The 18,897-nt window shown below is 32.2% G+C and overlaps 1 protein-coding gene across 7 annotated transcripts in view; it reads left to right on the forward strand.

Moving 5' to 3' along the window:
• LOC130446011 (hemicentin-2-like) overlaps nt 1-18,897 on the forward strand; it is a 251,683-nt gene that overhangs the window by 180,092 nt on the left and 52,694 nt on the right. For all 7 annotated transcript variants that reach the window (XR_008910094.1, XR_008910095.1, XM_056781979.1 and 4 more), the window contains one exon: nt 11,063-11,401. Coding sequence is in view for 5 of the 7 variants with exons in the window: in XM_056781979.1 (XP_056637957.1) it covers nt 11,338-11,401 (64 nt within the window). In the remaining 2 variants the exon portion in view is untranslated. The remainder of the gene's footprint in view (nt 1-11,062; nt 11,402-18,897) is intronic.

The raw sequence follows: 18,897 nt of genomic DNA on the forward strand, positions 1-18,897 counted from the left end.
TGTGACAGAATTACAAAATAGAGGACTAACTTTTTTGGGTAAATTAAAAAAGAACAAGTCGATGATTACTGTCCTTTTTTTGTCAAACAAAAAGAAAGAAGTCGGTAGTTAATTATACGGATTCAATGAAAACATTACTCTGCTTTCCCATGATCCTTAGAAAAATACGTCTGTATTGTTAATTTATTCAATGCACCATTCTCCAAAAGATGACCTAGATACCGAAGAGCCAGAAATGATAGCAATATGTCCAAGGCAGATGTAGAATAAAAAATTATTATTCTTGTAGGATGACTCGTAGATGGCCCATGGTTGTTTTCCTACAAATGATAAATATGTGCTCAATCAACACCTACATTTTGTAACAAAGCTATAAGAATTACCAACCAATAGATCGCTCCAAGTTCTTCAAAATACTGGCAAAAAGTCTAATCACACCATTCATGCAACGACCTTAGATTACCAAGAGAGCTAAGAAGTCGTATGGAGTGTCTACTGCAAATAGTAGAGGATCCCCAAGAAAACGATGAACGACTGCATACTAAAAAGACCTTATGCCCCTACAAATTGAAGCGAAAGAAATTTTTGTTTGTCGAGAATGAGAAAAACCAATTTGTTTGGATCATGCTAAAAAAATTTGTCACAATTGTGTTTGTTTAAGATGTTTATTTTTGCCTTTTGGTTTTATTTTTGCGATTATTAATAAAGAAAGAACGAAACAAATAAGGTAGTTTCAATTTTCGAAAAAAAAAAAATGGGTAATACCACATATTATGTATAGCGGTATTTCATACCGATGGTAGTGAGAGTGTGAACATTTTTCAGGATAGCGGTTAAAGGTTAATGCTCTTGTGATATACGGAGAAAACAATCAAGATTACAAAGGATTTGAGAAGGATTTTTATCAAAATGTTGTGCCTACAACTGATCCAAGGACAGATTAGTGATGGGATGAATAACCCGTGGATACCCCGTCAGGAAATTGAAAACGTTGAAGTTCCACCGGTCAAGGTTTCAAAGGTTATAGGAAGGTGTTCCGTATGCCCAAGAAGTCGAGATCTCAAAACCAAATACTCCGACTGTGGACGCTGCTACTCATTATTATGCATGGATCATGCATTCGTGAAAATTTTGTTAATTCAGATAATGACTTACATGTAACTGTAACCTACAGTTACATGTAACATGTAACTGTAGCTGATTTTTAGAAAAAAAAATTTGTTTTTCAACAGGACAAAATACGAATGGTTCTTTTATTTAATTTTTTTTTAAATAAATTTTTGATAAAGTATTTTTTTGTGTTATTTCGATTTCCAGATGATTGCTTAGGAATTTAAAAGTATAAAATATTGGAAAATTTAAAGGAAATGTTAAAATTTGGAAAATGAGGTTTCACAGACCCCACGTATGTACTGGTGTAAGAATTTTCCATCTATATAACACCGAGTTAAGTGTATATTTAAGAATAAATATTTTTTGTGAGTTAATTTCTATTGATGGGTTTTCTAATAGTAATGGTAGAGCTGATGCTAGGGAATTCACGGTAGATTTGCTGACCGTCGAACTCCCACTTGTTCAACAAACGAATAAATAGAGAACTTTATCTTACTCAATAAAAAGTAAGTAGATCCTTACAAAAAAAATTATCTTGTATGATTTTGTAGTCCGACGACGTAGTTTTACAGCTTTAATATTTTTTGTTTGATTAGTATAACAATCAAATACAATCGTACTGCTATGAGCAAAGTGTCTTTGTACATACTGGACATATTTTCCAAAAATGATATGAAATGTGTCTTAATATTGTATGTATATTATTTTGTAGTCCATTAAATAAAATATAATATCAGTTGAGACTCAACTGTCGAGTATTTATGAATTTAGATTGTTGGAAATTTTTTTAAAGGCGGGCGCAGGTACAAAAATGTTGGAAACCACTGACCTAAACGAGAAAAAAGTCAGACGAAATTTTTATTTCAGTTTTTCGAAAGTTGATTTCATTTATTATGATAATTGAATATGATTGTCCTAAATCCGAAAACTAAAGTTGTCGTTTTATCGAAAATGAAAATATGATGTTCTGTCCCATCTGGTGGTAATTTCATACTTTCGCTGTCCCTTCGTTTTTCAGCTCTAGAAATTCGAAAAATTAACTTTTTTGGGTGGTTTTTTTAACTTTTTCGATTTTTACGAAAAAAATTATGGGAATAAAAAAAATGAAAACTCCTATTAGTTTCAGGGCTTGAAATGTTCATGAAAATTAACTTATTCACGTATAATTGTTGATAACTTTTTTCGAAATAATCAAATGAAGTTGTTAAATATTTTTTTAATCTACACAAAAAACGAACAAATTAAAAAAAATTATATAAAAATGTTTATCATGTTTTTACAATTAAAAATACCAACTTCTCTTAAAATCGACCTTTCGACACATATAATTGTTTGTACCTTATTTATTAAGTAATCATTAAAGTTATATGAACAAAAACATTCTTAAAATAATTTTTTGTTATCAAGTGTACAATATTAAAAGTTAACTGTGAAAAATTGGAAATTTTCACCATTAAAAAAATGGTATCTTACTAAAGTTAGGTTAAAGAGACTTGGGACTTGGGCTATTTTCAATTTTTTTTCAAAATGTTCGTTTTTTTCTGTAGATTAACAAAAAAATAGAAGAACTGCGTTTGATGCTTTGTAAAAAAATTATGAACGATTATATGCGAAGAAATGTTTTTATGACCACATTTAAAGTTATAAAACTATACAAAATCTTCAAGTAAGACATCTCCCATATTTTTTTTCGTAAATTCGCTATAAAAACGAAGATTTTTAAAAAAAAATTAATCGAAATCGGATGATTTTTCGATTTTCTAGAGTCAAAATACGAGGGGACCGCGAAAGTATAAAATTACGAATGAGGTACCTAATGAAGTGAATTAAAACCAAATTGAAATGCTACGAAGAATGGAAATGAGGTTACAATAAAGAAAATACGTTACGTGTGTGAATTTATCAAGCGTAAAGTAAATATTACATGGATAAAAAATATCACAATGCGATATACGAATCTAAATAGAATATTTCAAATAAAAATTCCTGTTCAAATAACCTTCCTAAATAAACTGAACCTTATCGAAACGAAAACAGGTCGAATTAATTAATAAATATTGACGTATAATAATCCGACCATTGTGTTGCTTTAATAAACGTTTTTATATAAATAATCTCCGATTAAATATTTACAACTTATAACTGCCGAAGACCCCAAAACATGACGGGTATTTTGAACTTTGAAAAGTAAATATATTGCTTGCAAAATTTGTATTGTCGACATGGAATTTGATTGTAATCGATGTGTTAATTCTGAATTCTGTAGGTGTTTGTTTAGGACATAGGTTCGTAGAAAATATCGATTATGTTCTACGTTAATTATGCACTGATTATATAGTTTCGTTTACAGAAGTTTCAAAAGCATTATCGATCGGTCAGCATACACAAAGATAATTAATTATATTTAACACTGCAGCACTCGCGCCTCTAAAACTTACACTCGCGTATAGCTCACCTTTTACATATAACCAAAAAGTACAAAAATTAAAGTATACTTAGTTATAGGTTCGTTCCAACCCTCCAATGAACCGTCCTTGGTACGGTGACGATTCTGCGCAATAGAGATTAAGTGTCCCAACCGGGCAGTTACCGTTTCTGTTTTGTGTTCCAAGCGATTGAATTTAGTACATAAATGCTTCCAATAATCGTTCCAAGAACGGTCCAGACTAGCAGGTGTCAACAAACCTTATATAACTGCTAATTGAACGGGTGTCCGATGGCAGAATTAGGATTTGAATTTCGAATTTCGAAGATTTGATTCAATCATGGGTGCGACGGTTCCGAGCAACAAGTTCAGTAGTAAACAACCAACGACCGATACCTAGAAGGACGTCAGTTCGTTCGCAAAAGAGCCATGAAGTCCATTTTCATTTGAATTGAAGTGTAAATAAGTAAAATGGTCGTTATTTGTCCCCTAAAAAATAAACACCCCGTTTAAAACATGAACAGCCACTTCACGGTCCCAAAGTGACGATTTGGCGTGCGTTGTCAAGCAGGGAAATAATTGGACCTTATTTTTCGAAAATCGTCAATCGTAGACGGTGTTACTTATAGGAAATTCATTCAAAACAATCACCTATTCTATGTGAATAGTTTTAATAACGGTGAATAGTTGATATCTATTTGGTCGTTAAGAAGATTACCTGAATATTTGCTTTTATTTATCTGAAGGACTTTTAAGAGATTTAATTTCCTGGTAAAATTGTGCAATACTATTTTGTTAAGTGGAATTCCGTATTTACGCATTTTATTTCCATGTAAACATTTAGTAATACTTTTGTCAATACTCGATCTTAAAATCCCGTATTTATACACTGTATAAATTAAAAATATTTCATTGTACCATCACTCGTTTGACAAAGCTACTGTGTTAGCGGAACGCGTCACAAATTAATATTGAACTTTAGTTCAAATTAAATAAATATTTAAACAAATTATTATTAGAAATACTTAGTGACTTTTGTTTAGGATTTTTTAACCTGCTGGTTATTCAGCTTTCAAAACAATTACAAGATGTAACCTGATATATAAAGCGCGTTTTCTTTTGTTATCTTCATTTTTTGACCTTATCCACTCCGCCCATTTTGAGCTCCATCAAGCTAGCAGCCAAATATTAGAAAAATTAAGAAAAATATATGAATCGAAAGGATTTTCAATGCTCGTTCCGAAAATTTAAACCCCGAATTTTCTCGTTGCTTCGATAAAAAGATATTAATTAAAACCGTGGCTGTAAATTAAGAAAATATTTTTTATTTCCGGCTCTGTTTCCTCAGAAAAAACTAAAAATACCTATCAAATGCTCCTAATTCTCTCGTTTCAAAAATATTCTCCTTTTTCTCTAAAGTCCTAGGGAAATTGAAAAAAAAATTAACTAATTAGATATTCCGGATTATTCATTGCGCACAGGTCTGTGAGTTGGCTTGATGAATTGCAGAATCTCCATGGGATGTCGTTTGTTTTGATGTTTGAATCAATTTGAAATAAGTGATTGAAATAGTATAGACCAGGGATTCCCAAAACATTTTAGGCAAGAGACCCCTTTGCCTAACTGAACTGATATATCAGATCCCCGTAATTACTTTACAATTAATTAAAAAATTCTATCTCTATTTTATTTTTCTATTGATACAAAATACTTACCAATTTAGAAACTTTGCGGTTGGTTTAGTGAGTGAATTTAACATTCTTTAGTCTTCAAAATTTATTAATAATTATTAATACAAGTTACGTAAAAATACTTGAGTAGGAATTATTTCTTGCAAAAACATTTAAATCGCAAAGTGAAGATAAAAAAATGAAAAATTCAGTGCGACAGATGAATCTGGTGACTTTCTACCAATCTAGCTAAATTTGGTTCAATATTGGTGAGTTGCAGCCTTAAATCGCCACGTTCGTTGATTTTCAAACGGTACCTTTGTTTTGTCAAAATGTTTGTAACCACACTGAAGCCTTTTTCGTCGAGGTAAGTTTATGGAAAAGTGATAACGTATTTTTCAGCAATGCAAGGATACTGTGTTTTAATGTTGCATTGCAACCAGAATTTCTGAAAGCCTTGGCTGAACTTCTCCTTAAGCTCCTCGTCTGTGCTGAAGGTGATCATATCATTTTTTTGCACGTTAAATGGAAAAAGGCAGAAGTTCGAAAGATTTTTGCAATTTCCGAGTGGAGCTGAATTTTTTTTTGGAAAAATCGTTGCAACAGTTTCGAATGTGTATATTGCCCTTTCGATTCGCTTTTTTAGAAGCTCTGTACGACTTTTTTTGCCCGAGAAACCTACAGTATTATCATTCAAGTTCCGACGAAATTGAAAACGCAAAGGCACTCTTAACATAAGTGCAAGCGTGTCCTATAGTCAAAAATCCGGAAATTTTTGGACTTCAACTATATCATAATGTCGTTCGGGTTAAATTAAAACAGTGCAAGTCAGAACATGCCTGAAAGATTTATACGCTTGAACACATTATATTATCTTAGAGGAAATTTTTCACGCTTTTTAACTAGTCAAGTTATTCATCTTCTATGAACGTGTGCACGCTTATCGATTGTTAAGTTTTTTTAAGAGTACAAGAATGATACTTTTTACTAAAATATTAGTCATTTTCATAACAAGTTATACAGTTTCTAAAAAATTTTAAATAAGAACTCAGGTTACTTAATACGGGCGATTTTTAGACGTCGTCGACCCCCAAAAACAGTTTTCGTTTATGTCGACCCCTTGGAAACCGATATCGACCCCAAGGGGTTAATATCGACCACTTTGGGAATCTCTGGTATAGACGATAGGAGATCTATTTACCACATGAGTAACGTAATAACAGTAATAAATGGATCTCTCAAAAGTTATTGGCGTCGTTAGATGCAAAGTAAAGCATGTCAAACATCAAAATAAACGACCGTTACTCCATCCCACTCTGCGATTCATCAAGCCACTTACAGGCCTGTGCGCAATGAATAATCCGGAATAATTAGTTTATTTTTTCTTAAGGTTTCCCTTAAACCGCGTCCCTACTGGATAAAAAATGGACAAACATTGTTTGCCAAACATTTGTCGAAAATTTCGACAAATTTTTTTGTTTGAGAAACAATGTTCGCCGGTGTTTTTTGTTTGGACGCTATTCCAACAAACATTCCATGTATGGAAGGGGAATGGCTTGTTTTAGTGTATTTTGATGTGGTTGTCCAGCGTAATTTTTGGATATAAACATTATTATTTGTATTTTTTTATATTGAAAATATTCAGTGGGAAAGTGTGTGTGTGTGGTTTTTCCGCAAAATGAGTGAAGAGTTTTGGAGCCAGGAGAAATTGATAAGGTTAATTAACGTTTAAGAAAGTAAGCCTATATTGTGGGACCCTAATAATGATGATTATAAAAACAAAATCAAAAGAAGAGATGCATTAGATGACATTGCAAAAGATTTTGGTGTAAATAATGCCGCCGAGATTAAAAGAAAGATTGAAACTCTTCTAGTGCAATATAAACGAGAGAAAAAGTTACTAGCAACAAATTGTAAGTCCGAGATGGGGGCCACAGAAAAAAAGAAGCCTTGTGGGGATTAACTTATTTTAATTAAGGAAAAACCAAAAATCTGAGTGTTATAGCCAGACGATCTTGAACGCTGATTGCTTGGCGAAAATTAGTATTTTGTTTACTTATCACTGGTCCTATCATCGATATTAACAATTCAAAATCCCCATTTGACATTCTAGTAAAATTTGCGCCGTAAAAACAATTGTCTCTGCCACCATCGACGAGGACGAGGTTCTTCTATTAAAATATAAGCTGCTGCAATGCAGGCCAGACGACGGCGGCGGCTCAAATCACCCATTCTTCGACAAAACCTAATTGACTAATGTTTCATGTCGAATCGCAATTGTTTGGTGAAAATGTTTGTCAAACAATTGTTTGTTGAAGTAAGAAATGTTTGTTAAAGCTGTACTTTGATCAACGTGTTTGACAAACTTGTTTCCCCAAATGAAGCACCTTAAGACTTAAGAAAAAGGAAAATATTTTTGAAACGATAGAATTATGAGCATTTGATAGGTATTTGTAGTTTTTCCAGAGGAAACTTTGTTCCGGAAATAAAGAATATTTTCTAATCTGAATTTGCCACAACGGTTTTAATTAATATCTTTTTATCGAATCAATGGGAAAACTCGGGATTTGGATTTTCAGAACGAGCAATGAAAATCCTTTCGATTCATATATTTTTTTAAATTTTTCTGAATATTTGGCTGCTAGCTTGATGGACCACCCATTTTAACAGTTCTTCCTCGTCAACATGATATACAATTTTATGTTCTCCCTCGTTTTTTCCCTAGTCAACTTGTTTTTTATATCTGAATAACTTTTTTGTACATTAATCATCTGAAATGGTATCTGGGTGATTTTTTGTAGTAAAGCATTTTTCTTCACTTCTGTCTTTTTTCACCCTGTATATATATAAAGTTTGTTCATTTTGTGACGTTTCGAAATAACGCATTATTCTGTTGAATTAACATCGCATCATTAGGCTTTTGTGATAACGGCGTTAGTAAAAACAGATTCCATTATTCACAAGATAACTTATGGCCTCGACCGCTGGGTATCCCTCTCGTATAATGATATCCATTTTTTATTATTATATCTTATTTATCGAATTCAAAAGTATCCGCGAATGGTTAGGTTAGGTTAGATTAGGTAGTACTATTCTGAGAATATTTTTCTAGTTTATTTCAATGAAATTTCAGAAATTCCCACACCATCCAATTCATGAAATATATGTTGGAAGCAATGATGTTAATAGAAAACATAATCCAAAAGTGAGCCTTTGCTTTGTAGGAAAAACGCAACTATGCCATATATTCGAAATATCCAAAGGAATATGTTGCTGTTCTTAAATAACAGTAACACAACTGCTAAAACTGAAATTTTACAGGAGGCCAAAAAGAAGGAAAAAAATTATTTGAAACATTTACTGTGAAAATAAATCAAAAGTGACTGGAAATATTGACAAATGTGAATGTATAACACATATTCTTTACTTTTATATTGACAGCCTTGGAATTAAAAAATATTAATGTTTAAACCTTTAAATTCAATTTTCGATCAATTATGCCTTTGGTACTTTTTTTTTACTTTATGGTGCGTATTTATTGTTTCTTTAAATACCATTCAAAAAGGTATGCAGATTTATTGATTTATATAATATAAAATGAATAACTGATTATTAGGCGCAACTAGGGTATAAAAAAAAACAACAAAAAACCAAAACACTATATCATTTTATTATTTTAAGTTACAGTTACCTGTAAAAAAGAAGAAATTGTTGATTGTGTCATGGCACTGTTTTTGTGAGAAATCATAAATATTTAAGAGTAAATAAAATAAAAATGAATACTGATACTGTAAAATTGAAACAGTTGAGACGTGATTTGTGGTAGAAAGCAGATGTTTGATCAATTGGTGTTGGTAAGACTACTGGCAAATCATACACAACTAATTGTATCTTTCGTTTTTAGCCTTTTCTTTGTCTTCTGCTTTTTCTGTTCGATTCAATTCTTTTTCTTCCTAATGCTCACGAAAGGTTTCTTCAAGCTTGGTCTTTTCCTCTCTTGCTGCATTTCTATAAGCTTCACATTGATCAAACTGTTGAATTAAGTATTGAATAAATATCATAGTTAGCTAATGATTTATTAGCAGCATATCGTTCAGCAGAATAGATGCATTTCCGAAACAGTCAACCCCTTTTCTTATGTATTGGCTGTGAATGCCAATGAAATTCAAAATCTCTTCGGGAATCTTCTTTTGATTGTTATATTTACCTCTTTCATCTGAAGGTGCTATTCCAGTTCCATTTACTTTAGCTCGAATTACAGTGCGAATCGTCCCAGTCCCAGTAATAGCTAGGGTGTCATGAGGTATATGAGGAACTAGTGGATCGCTTAAATCATCATCACTTGAGTTTTCGCTACATGAAGGTTTGTATTCATCACTAAAACAATTTTTTAGAGTCGTCAGAGTCACTATCAGGACTGGATTTTCTTAATTTTCTCCAATTCCTTCAATACTAGACAGTGTCTTCCTCCATAGCATCTGCATCCCTTAAAATTTAATAGCCATCTAAAATCGTACAATGTGCAGCCTCATATGTTTTCGAGGCTGTGACTCTTTCTAATCTTAACTTATGCCACAATGAACAGTCATTTTGTTCTAATCTCCGCGATACAGCTTCTTCACATGCACCTGTAGCCATGGCAAGTTTATAATATTTCTATAAAAACACTCAAATTATTGACTTTAATTATCTTCACTAGTTTCACTGTAAAATTTCATCAAGTGATTTTTTGTGATGCCTACACAACTACATTACAGTTATTTTTAACCGTCTACACTGCAAACATCCTTCACTTTCATTAATTTCAAGCTGATTTGTCAAATCACAGCCGGTTTTACACAGGGCAAGAACAAAAGAAAGGAAGGGGTCGAAGGCTTTATGGGGATTCTATAACCCCTTGTTGTATTCCATGTCTTTATAGAAATGCGTCATCAGTTTATTTAGAAAGTTTTCTTCTTTTCGTCTTATCCAGCTCTCCGTTCCTTCTCGTTTCTTTGCTTTACACGTCTTCCTCGTTATTTTTTCTTCGCTTTTAATACCGTTTTTTATTTTTATCTGTTACGGTCTGTAACATTTCCCGTTTGGCTTGTTTTCTTTTTTTCAATTTCTTATTTACATTTACCATCGGATCATTCGTCCCTTTTTCCTGTTTTATTCTCTGTGGTATTATTTTATATGTTTCACGAAATGTTTCCATTCTTTATTAACATTATAGCTCTGTTGTTCTGCTAGGGCTCTCTTTAGTACTTTTTTCTTTATGGTTTTATTTTTAATGAACCTAGTCTTCTTTACCGTCTGATCTTTCGATTTTTCTTCACTTCTTTACTGTTTAGTGTTATTTTTGCTGTAGGTTCTTAGATTTTCTCCTGTTTTCTTGACAGTCGCTCTATCAAGAAATGATTTGATTGGAATGCTTGCGCTTGGAGCTTAAACACTATATTAGTCATACGAATTCTGCAGTTATTGTCGCCAATTTTTTCTATTACCGCCTTAATAATAATCAGTTACATCTAACACCTTGTTAAAATCATCATCTGCACTATCGTCTTCATCATTCCTAGAATCGATCACTGTATTCCATCACAAAATATATTATTATGTGTATACCAAATAAACCTAACCTAACTTAACCTAACCTAACCTAACCTAACCTTACCTAACCTAACCTTACCTAACCTAACCTTACCTAACCTTACCTAACCTAACCTTACCTAACCTTACCTAACCTAACCATACCTAACCTAACCTTACCTAACCTAATCTTACCTAACCTAAACTTGTTATATATAAATAAATTACACCTAACAAAATGAACAGATTTTGACAATTGAAAAATACTTTTTTTCTTTTGCAGATTCAACATTAAATCAGACATCTCTTCAAGAGTGGATTCGTATTGTATTGAATGCAACGTTTATAATGAACTTTTTATTAAAACTCTCGCATTTGAACCACTTCAGTTTCATTCCGAAAACAAGTTGGGAAACTTCTCGAAGGCACTAAAGTCAACAAGTTAATGGCGGAGAATTTAGTTGTATGCCCAGTTTCAATTGTGTAGTAACATGTACATTTTCATAGCCCCCACTTAATTATGTGTAGTACCCAATCCATTTAAGAATTACCGAAGAGATGGAATCTACGCGGCTCCTAATATATACATTGTGGATGTTGATATTTCCCGAGTCATTTACAGGTGAGTACATTAAATTAGCTCAATTTATTTGATACAGCGATGTTTATAAATATTTAAATTGCAATAATTAGTATAATGCATAACAAATAGTACCGAGTGGGCAAATGAAACTATTGGCTATAAAGCCTATAAAGGCTATGAAGCCTTGTGAAACACGTGGAAATTATTTTCAGATTTTTAGGCCCACCACTAGAGAGCGTATTTGGAAAACTGAAAAAAAAAATTATATTCAACCAATTGAGTGGCTCTTGATAAACAATAATCGAATTCTTAATTAAATTCTGCGCAATTTGTAGTACACAAGATTTAGTCTCTTCAAATAAGAGTGAGAACTTTATTATGAAGAAATTCATGTAAGTCCGGTGCTGCGAAGTCTATTTTTAAAAACTTGATGTTGTTTCAAAAAGTAACACCAAATATATAATGTCTAAGCTATTTTATAGTACAGGCAAATTAGGCGATTTTGAGCTAGAACCTTAAATTAAATTGGACTATTTTGATTTACTAGATTCAGGGAGATTTTTGGATAGTAAATAAGTCTAACAATTCTTAACAAAATTACGGGGACGGGTATTCGAAATTTTGGAATTTGTATGTGGAAAAAATTTTGAAACACGTAGAACTCGAAAACTACGAGGAATATGAAAACAACTGCCGTAACATAAAATGTGGAGTACAAAATTTTCTACAAAAAAGTATCGGAGGTATTTGTTCCTAGCCTCAAAATATACACCTTAATATGGGTTTATACACTCAAAAATATGTTGAATCGCGAATAACTCGAAAACTATGAGGAATTCGAAAAAAGTGTAGAGCACAAAATGGGTACCCACATTTTTGTGAAAGAGAAACTATTGAGAAGTCTGTGATTATCGAAATAATAATCAACCGAGAACGAAGTTAGTGTTCATGATCGCGTATTTTAAAAGTTAGTTCATTTGAAACCAAGAAGTACTTCATGAAAATATTGATAATAACACGAACGACAAACTTCTCGTTGGATTTGTTTGTTTGAGTGATGAAATATATCCATTAAAACTTCTAGTGTTTATGTGGTCACTCTTAATCTCGCAAGATTTTCGAAAATTTCCCAAGTCGAAAATTATGTTAGCTTACCCGAGTAGAAGATAGTTATTGCTGCGCTGCACCGTTCGGCGTTGAGGGAGATTTACTCAGAAATAGTGGTTCCAATGAAAAAATTACTAAAGACCATTTTTGTAAAAAATTTGATGCTCTACATTTTTTGTTCGAATAGTTTTTTAGTTTTCGAGTTATTCGCGTTTAAAAATTTTTTCGAGCAAAATTTCGAGAACCCGTGCCCGTCATTTTGTTAAGAGTTGCTAGGCTTATTATTAAATAATCGAAATACCCTATTTAAATTAAATCATCACTTCATTTTTCAATCTTTTGTAAAAACGATTTGAATTTTATATACATCCGTCCTATGGACGTAGCTATCATAAAATCAATTCATTTTTATTTTTCCATTTGTAACGCCCCGTCAAACTCGATTAAAATTTAACGGAATCCATCGAATTCTAAAATCAATTCACCGTTTTTCAATTTTATACACGTACGCTGAAAAATATAAACGTATTTCATATCTCATTTTTCTTTTTTTGTGACAGTATATTTTGGTTGTTGGCGTTTCAATTTTTTGTTGAACGTTAACATTGTAAAAATTCTCCACTTGTTCTATTCCTTTCGGTAACTTTAACACGTTTAGATTGGAACAATTGTTTTTTTAAACCCTTGTAATACCAACTCATTTTTCTAACATGAAAACCTTCATTAGTACGCCACATTTTCGAAATAAAAAATTAGGGGAAATACAAAAAACTATTCAAGTTTTGAACTATGAATTTGTGAATTTCCGATATCCTCAAAGCTTTAGTAAACTCTTTCAGTACCGTCTCCAAATAAGAAACTTATGATATAACAACACCGATACTATTTTCTTTCAATCAAGTTGAAGTTATCACTTTGTAGCAGAAAATAAATTTTATTCAATATACGAAACATATCAATTAAGTAAATAATGTTTCACAATTGTTTAGATTTACTCTTTGAATCGGATCATTTTCTTTTAAAAGCTCCAACTTTTACTAGACAAAAATGTATAGTTTTGACAACTGAAGAAAACTACAAAAAGCGTCTATTTTTAGAAACAACAGATATTGCCCAAAATGTTTAATGCATCAATCAAAAAACTGATTTAAATAACATTAGTGTAATTTATGCATATCCTTTATATTTTTGAAAAAACAAATTCTATAAAAATTCACACATAACACCATAAACAAACAACTAACCTCACCTAACCTATAAAGTTCAATTTCACTTATAACGACCTAACCTATAAAATTTATTGTCATTTATATTTGAACCAATAAATAATCAACCATATTCATAAAGACCTAGCCTATTAAAATTTAATATTATTCATAAATCAATGTTGAACATCATTCACTACAACTTATCTTTATCTAACCTATAAAAACTCAACGTCATTTATAATCTAACCAATTAAAAATTAATAAAAATTCATAGAGTAACCAGAATCAATATTTCAATTAATCAATATTTCTATCAAGGTTACTTTGAATACTGAATTCCTCTAAATTTAAAATTTTCACAAGAATTTATACAACTCAAAGCCACCACAAATCTCAATTATTTACTGTAACTAAAATTTTATTATTGTTATACATTTACACATATTTCTTATATTGTACTTGACCATAATATCAGTTCCAGACGATGAATACATAAGAAATGAAGTAAGTTTAGGTTAAGTTAGGTTAGGAAAGGTGAGGTCGATAGCGATTGCTAACAATCTCGAAAAATCAAAATCAAAACAGTATGACATTTTATGAAAGAATTTTCAATATATGATTTAAATCGCTTAATAAGCCAAAAAAAAAACTCACAAATATGATTAAGTTAATCAGTATGGTTATTTTTGTGCATTACATTTCTGGTGATCATTTCGTCTTCAGTGCAGGCGGACATACATATACGATCCTGCTATGAATTGCACTGTTTTGGGATCGAGAAAAAATAAATTACCATGATTAGTACAAAAAAAAGGTTTCCTTATAGGACGTTGCTGAAGCTTCGTTTACCTCGATTGTTAGTGCCAAACTTAATGCTACCAGCAAATTGAAACAGAAGAAACCTAAAATCAAGAACGTAAACATATCGAAAGGTATAAAAAATAAGAAACCAAATTTTCAAGGTCATCGGTGCTGTGAGGATTAAACTTAACCTCTTTCCCTGATAACTGTGTTGATTGTCCGCTATTCATCAAATAATTGCTAAAAATATCGATGACAACATTTATAAATATTGTCTGGTGAAACCTATTACTCGGTTTTTTAACATTTTTTCCTTTGCTCAATTTTTTAGATACTCAATCACTTCGAAATGTTCTCAATAATTATTTAGAATGGATATAATTTTTCTACCTAATATTCTATTTCAGTTAAATAATTGCCACAGTAATCAAAGGAAATAAGCACTATAATTTCCAGGTGGAAATGAAAATTTTTTGCATTCATATATACTTGTGAGTATTCATATCTTCTCCACAACATTCAAATAAATTTCTTTTCACTAGAAAATTATGTATCCTATGGTTAGTTGCCGAGGCATCTAGCTTAATCTCCAACCTCGTGAAAATAAGAAACTTTGGTGCCTCGTTACATATTATATTCTTTTTCGAAATCGCCCAGAATCCGAAAATATTTAAAATTGACTCCAGTAGAATAGTTTATGAGTGCCACGTTCAGTTACAGCTAAATAATATGATTATTTTTTTTTTTAAATTGGCACGCAAATCTTATTTCTTTTCATTTGTTTTTATTGATGGTAAAAACAGCTTGTATTATTCGTAATGTTGAAAAGTTGCAAGCTAGTTGACATGTAATCGACTGCTGTCGAACATAGAGCGGATGACATTTCAGTTACTTGAAAGCCTAGTCTCTAAATAGCGAAAAATATTTATATTTAGTTTATAGTAAACAACAATCTTGGCACCGGGATCGTCCAACTAACATTGAAGGTACTGATCCATTCGAGGTACTTTTGCTAGATGCTTCAGCAGACATTAATAACAGAGGAGACTGATAGTTTTTTCACAGAATGCGAAGTAACGCAATCTAAGAGCTGCTGGCCTAACAAACAAAGAGTCTCTTCAGAACGTCTTACTAAAGCTTCTGTCACTATATAAACATGATGCATCTTTAGAGTCAAAATTTTCGTACATCGCCTGTCTAATTTCATATTTGCTGTTCAATTTCGGCTTTGCGAACGAAAAATAGTCGGATGGGGTTACATCAGGGCTATATCGTGAGTGTTTAATCTATGTGAAGCTACATTCATATACAGTAGCCTTAGAAAGCGCATTAGTATGACTTTTTGGCGCAATTGTTCTAATTAATCAACCATGTTTACGGTTGTATTTGATGCCCTCGCAATTCCAAAATATTTTCGTCTTTTTTTAGTGCGCTTTGCTTTTTTTTGGCAGTGGCTCTCCTTCCCGATCCCATTCTATGGAAGCTCTTTTGGATGTCGGACCATAGTAAGAGATCATTATCACCCGTTGCAATTGATCGGATTATACTTTTTTGGTCCTCGCGATAAAGTTCGAAAATCGCTCATAACATTCTAATCGGTGCTGATTTGTACTGCGCTGAAAACTCGAAGCATCCATCTTGCACTAATTTTTTTAAAATAATTAACAATAATCACAGCCTCCACTTTGTTTTCGATTTTTGTTGGTATTAATTCTTCTTCAGTCAAACAACTTGACTGAATGGTCGTTCGAGCTCTACTGTAATAATATGGATCGAAGCAGCAATTTGAAACTTTGTGTAAAACTTGTTGAGACTTTGCACACGCGCTAAATTTATCATATTATGGGGCCAAGTACTACGTAAGTTGTATGTAATTGCATACTCATTATATGATATTTTGGATAGGAGATTAATTCCTTAAACTGTAATTAAATTTGTACTATGAGCATTATTTTATTTGGTGAGGTGAACCTAATCTCTTTAACTGACGTATTGAAAAAAAAGTATATATATATATACACGTTGCGGTGCTTCATTTTTCTTGGTCCTCCTGGTTCCCTGGTTTGAAGTCTCTCGTTGACATTGCCTTGCGATGTTCCAGTGGATTAAAATTCATGTGTTTTTGTATTTCATACTCTTCTGCACATGGCCATACGAGCTAAGCTACTTTTTCTGTAATTGTCCAGTATGGTTTCCTTAACATTCATCATTTCTCGTATTATGATATTTTGAAGATGTTGCAGCTTCGAAATTTCTGCTGCGCGCCTCCAAAAATCCATTTCGAGAGACAATACCCTTCGTTCCATCTTGACGTCAGCTGCCACGTTTCACATCCATGTAAAACGCTCTTGTAAATTGGGTTAAATATTTGAAATTTTGTTTTCTTTAGATATTTTATTGTATCCATGATGTAAAGACTACAAGGTGTGCTATAGCGCACCAGCTGAGAAGCGGCCAATGAGTCGAAAATCAGCCCTCGGGAAGAACCTTGCAGTCTTCACATCATGAATGGAGTTCAGTGCTCCAATGATTTTTTGTTTATTTTATTATTCATTCTTCTATTTCTGCTTCCGGTCAGTCTCAGCTTGTGATTTTTCCGACTTCAAGCTGTAAAACTTCTTTTTCTGATCACACACATATTTATCTTTAACCTTGATGTTTCATATTCTAATATGAATCGACGAGTCATGGAGTCCAAATCAACTTTGTCCTGAAAAATCACCACCTATGCGAAATGTAGTGTTGAGATTTGTATGATTACTCAGTCGGATATCCATTCCATTTCACGATATCCTCCAATGTCTCAAAACTTGATCCAAACAGATTTTGAATAATATTGGCGATAGGCTACAGCCTTGTCCCAGCTTACTAATAGAAACGTTGTCATAGGCTTTTTTTAATTCAACGAACAGCAAATGGGTGCTTCTTTCTGTTGCCATTTTTTTCTTAGTCAACTGGTTTAGTGTGAAAATATGGTCCATGCATTATCGTCCTGCTCTAAACCCAGCCTGTTGCATTTTGCCATATAACCTGCTGAAGAAATTAGTCTGATAGACGTCGATAGTTATTGGAATCGGTCTTACTGCCCTTTCTATTCATCTGGTACATTCTCTTCATTCAGATATTGATTAAACAAAATGCTCAGCGTATGACATAGTTTCTTTGTTCCATTTTTTAATTACTCTGCTATGATATCATCAGGTCCAGCAGCTCGTTTTTTTTTCATGGTTTTAAGGGAATTCATCTTTTGTTTTTCAATGATTTTTTGAGCTGTTCCTCTGAACTGTTTATCGTTTAGCAGACTGTTTAATGAACTTCTTACTGTTTTCTTTTCCGCAATGTTCCTTCCAATCCTTCATTGCTATAGGTTGTATATAAGTTCTTACTGTCTGTTTTCCTCTTAAATTATTAATAAGTTTCCATGCTTCTAAAGATTTACACCCAAACACGTATCCATCTCAATGCATTTACCTTCCCAGGTTTAATTTTTATAATTATTATCATTTTTCTGTGTCTTGATTGTTCGATTCTACATAGAATTCTATCTACCTCATTTTTGGCGTTTGGCTCTCTATTTGATTTTCTTCTGATTTTCCAGATTTTCATTCCATGTGAGATTTGAGTAGAAGGTATTGCGAAAAATTGCTACTAAATACTATCTGCGATTCACATAGTGAGCACTTCAAACCATCGTTTGTTAGAATGGGCTATAAACACATATAATTCTTTTAATAAGTTGATAAATGTAACACGACTTATATAGTATCTATAAGAACTTGTGTTAATTAATAGGACTAGATTTTTAGACCTCGTTAACCTACAGAATTAGTTTTCATTTATGTCGACCCTGGTAAACCGATTCCGACTCCAAGGGGTCGATATTAACTACATGGGGAATTCCAGTCCTAGATCAATTAACGTCTCCTCTCTTGATAATGGTTTTGAATGGGATGCCAGATAAATCGAGATATTTTAGAATTTCAACTTGGTCTTTACCGAAAACCAAGTTCATTTCTTCCCAATTTTGACCATAGAAATTTGTACGAACATATGTATGAAGGCACATTTAGTTGATTGAGGAATTTAAATGACTAAAATTTAGTTTGATAATCGTTATTCGTGGTATCTATTTATTTTGTGGATATTTATGAAAGAGAGAGTAATAAAATAATGAAACATTCGTAATTCATAGGCGTATCATTTCTTTTAGTAGACATTTAAAATATTTTTCAAGTTTTACTTTGAGTATTTTCGTATGGAACAACATTTTTATATATGTGCAAACCACAATGTATGGTAGGGCTCAAACTTTGATTTTTTAAACAACCTTACTAGTAAAGGCATTCAAGTTCAAAATGGTGTCAAACCTCCGAATTCTTTAATGCAGCTCCGATTTTCCTGAAAATTTAGAATTAAGCT

Source organism: Diorhabda sublineata, chromosome 6, assembly GCF_026230105.1.
Source record: "Diorhabda sublineata isolate icDioSubl1.1 chromosome 6, icDioSubl1.1, whole genome shotgun sequence".
NCBI classification, from domain to species: Eukaryota; Metazoa; Arthropoda; class Insecta; order Coleoptera; family Chrysomelidae; genus Diorhabda; species Diorhabda sublineata.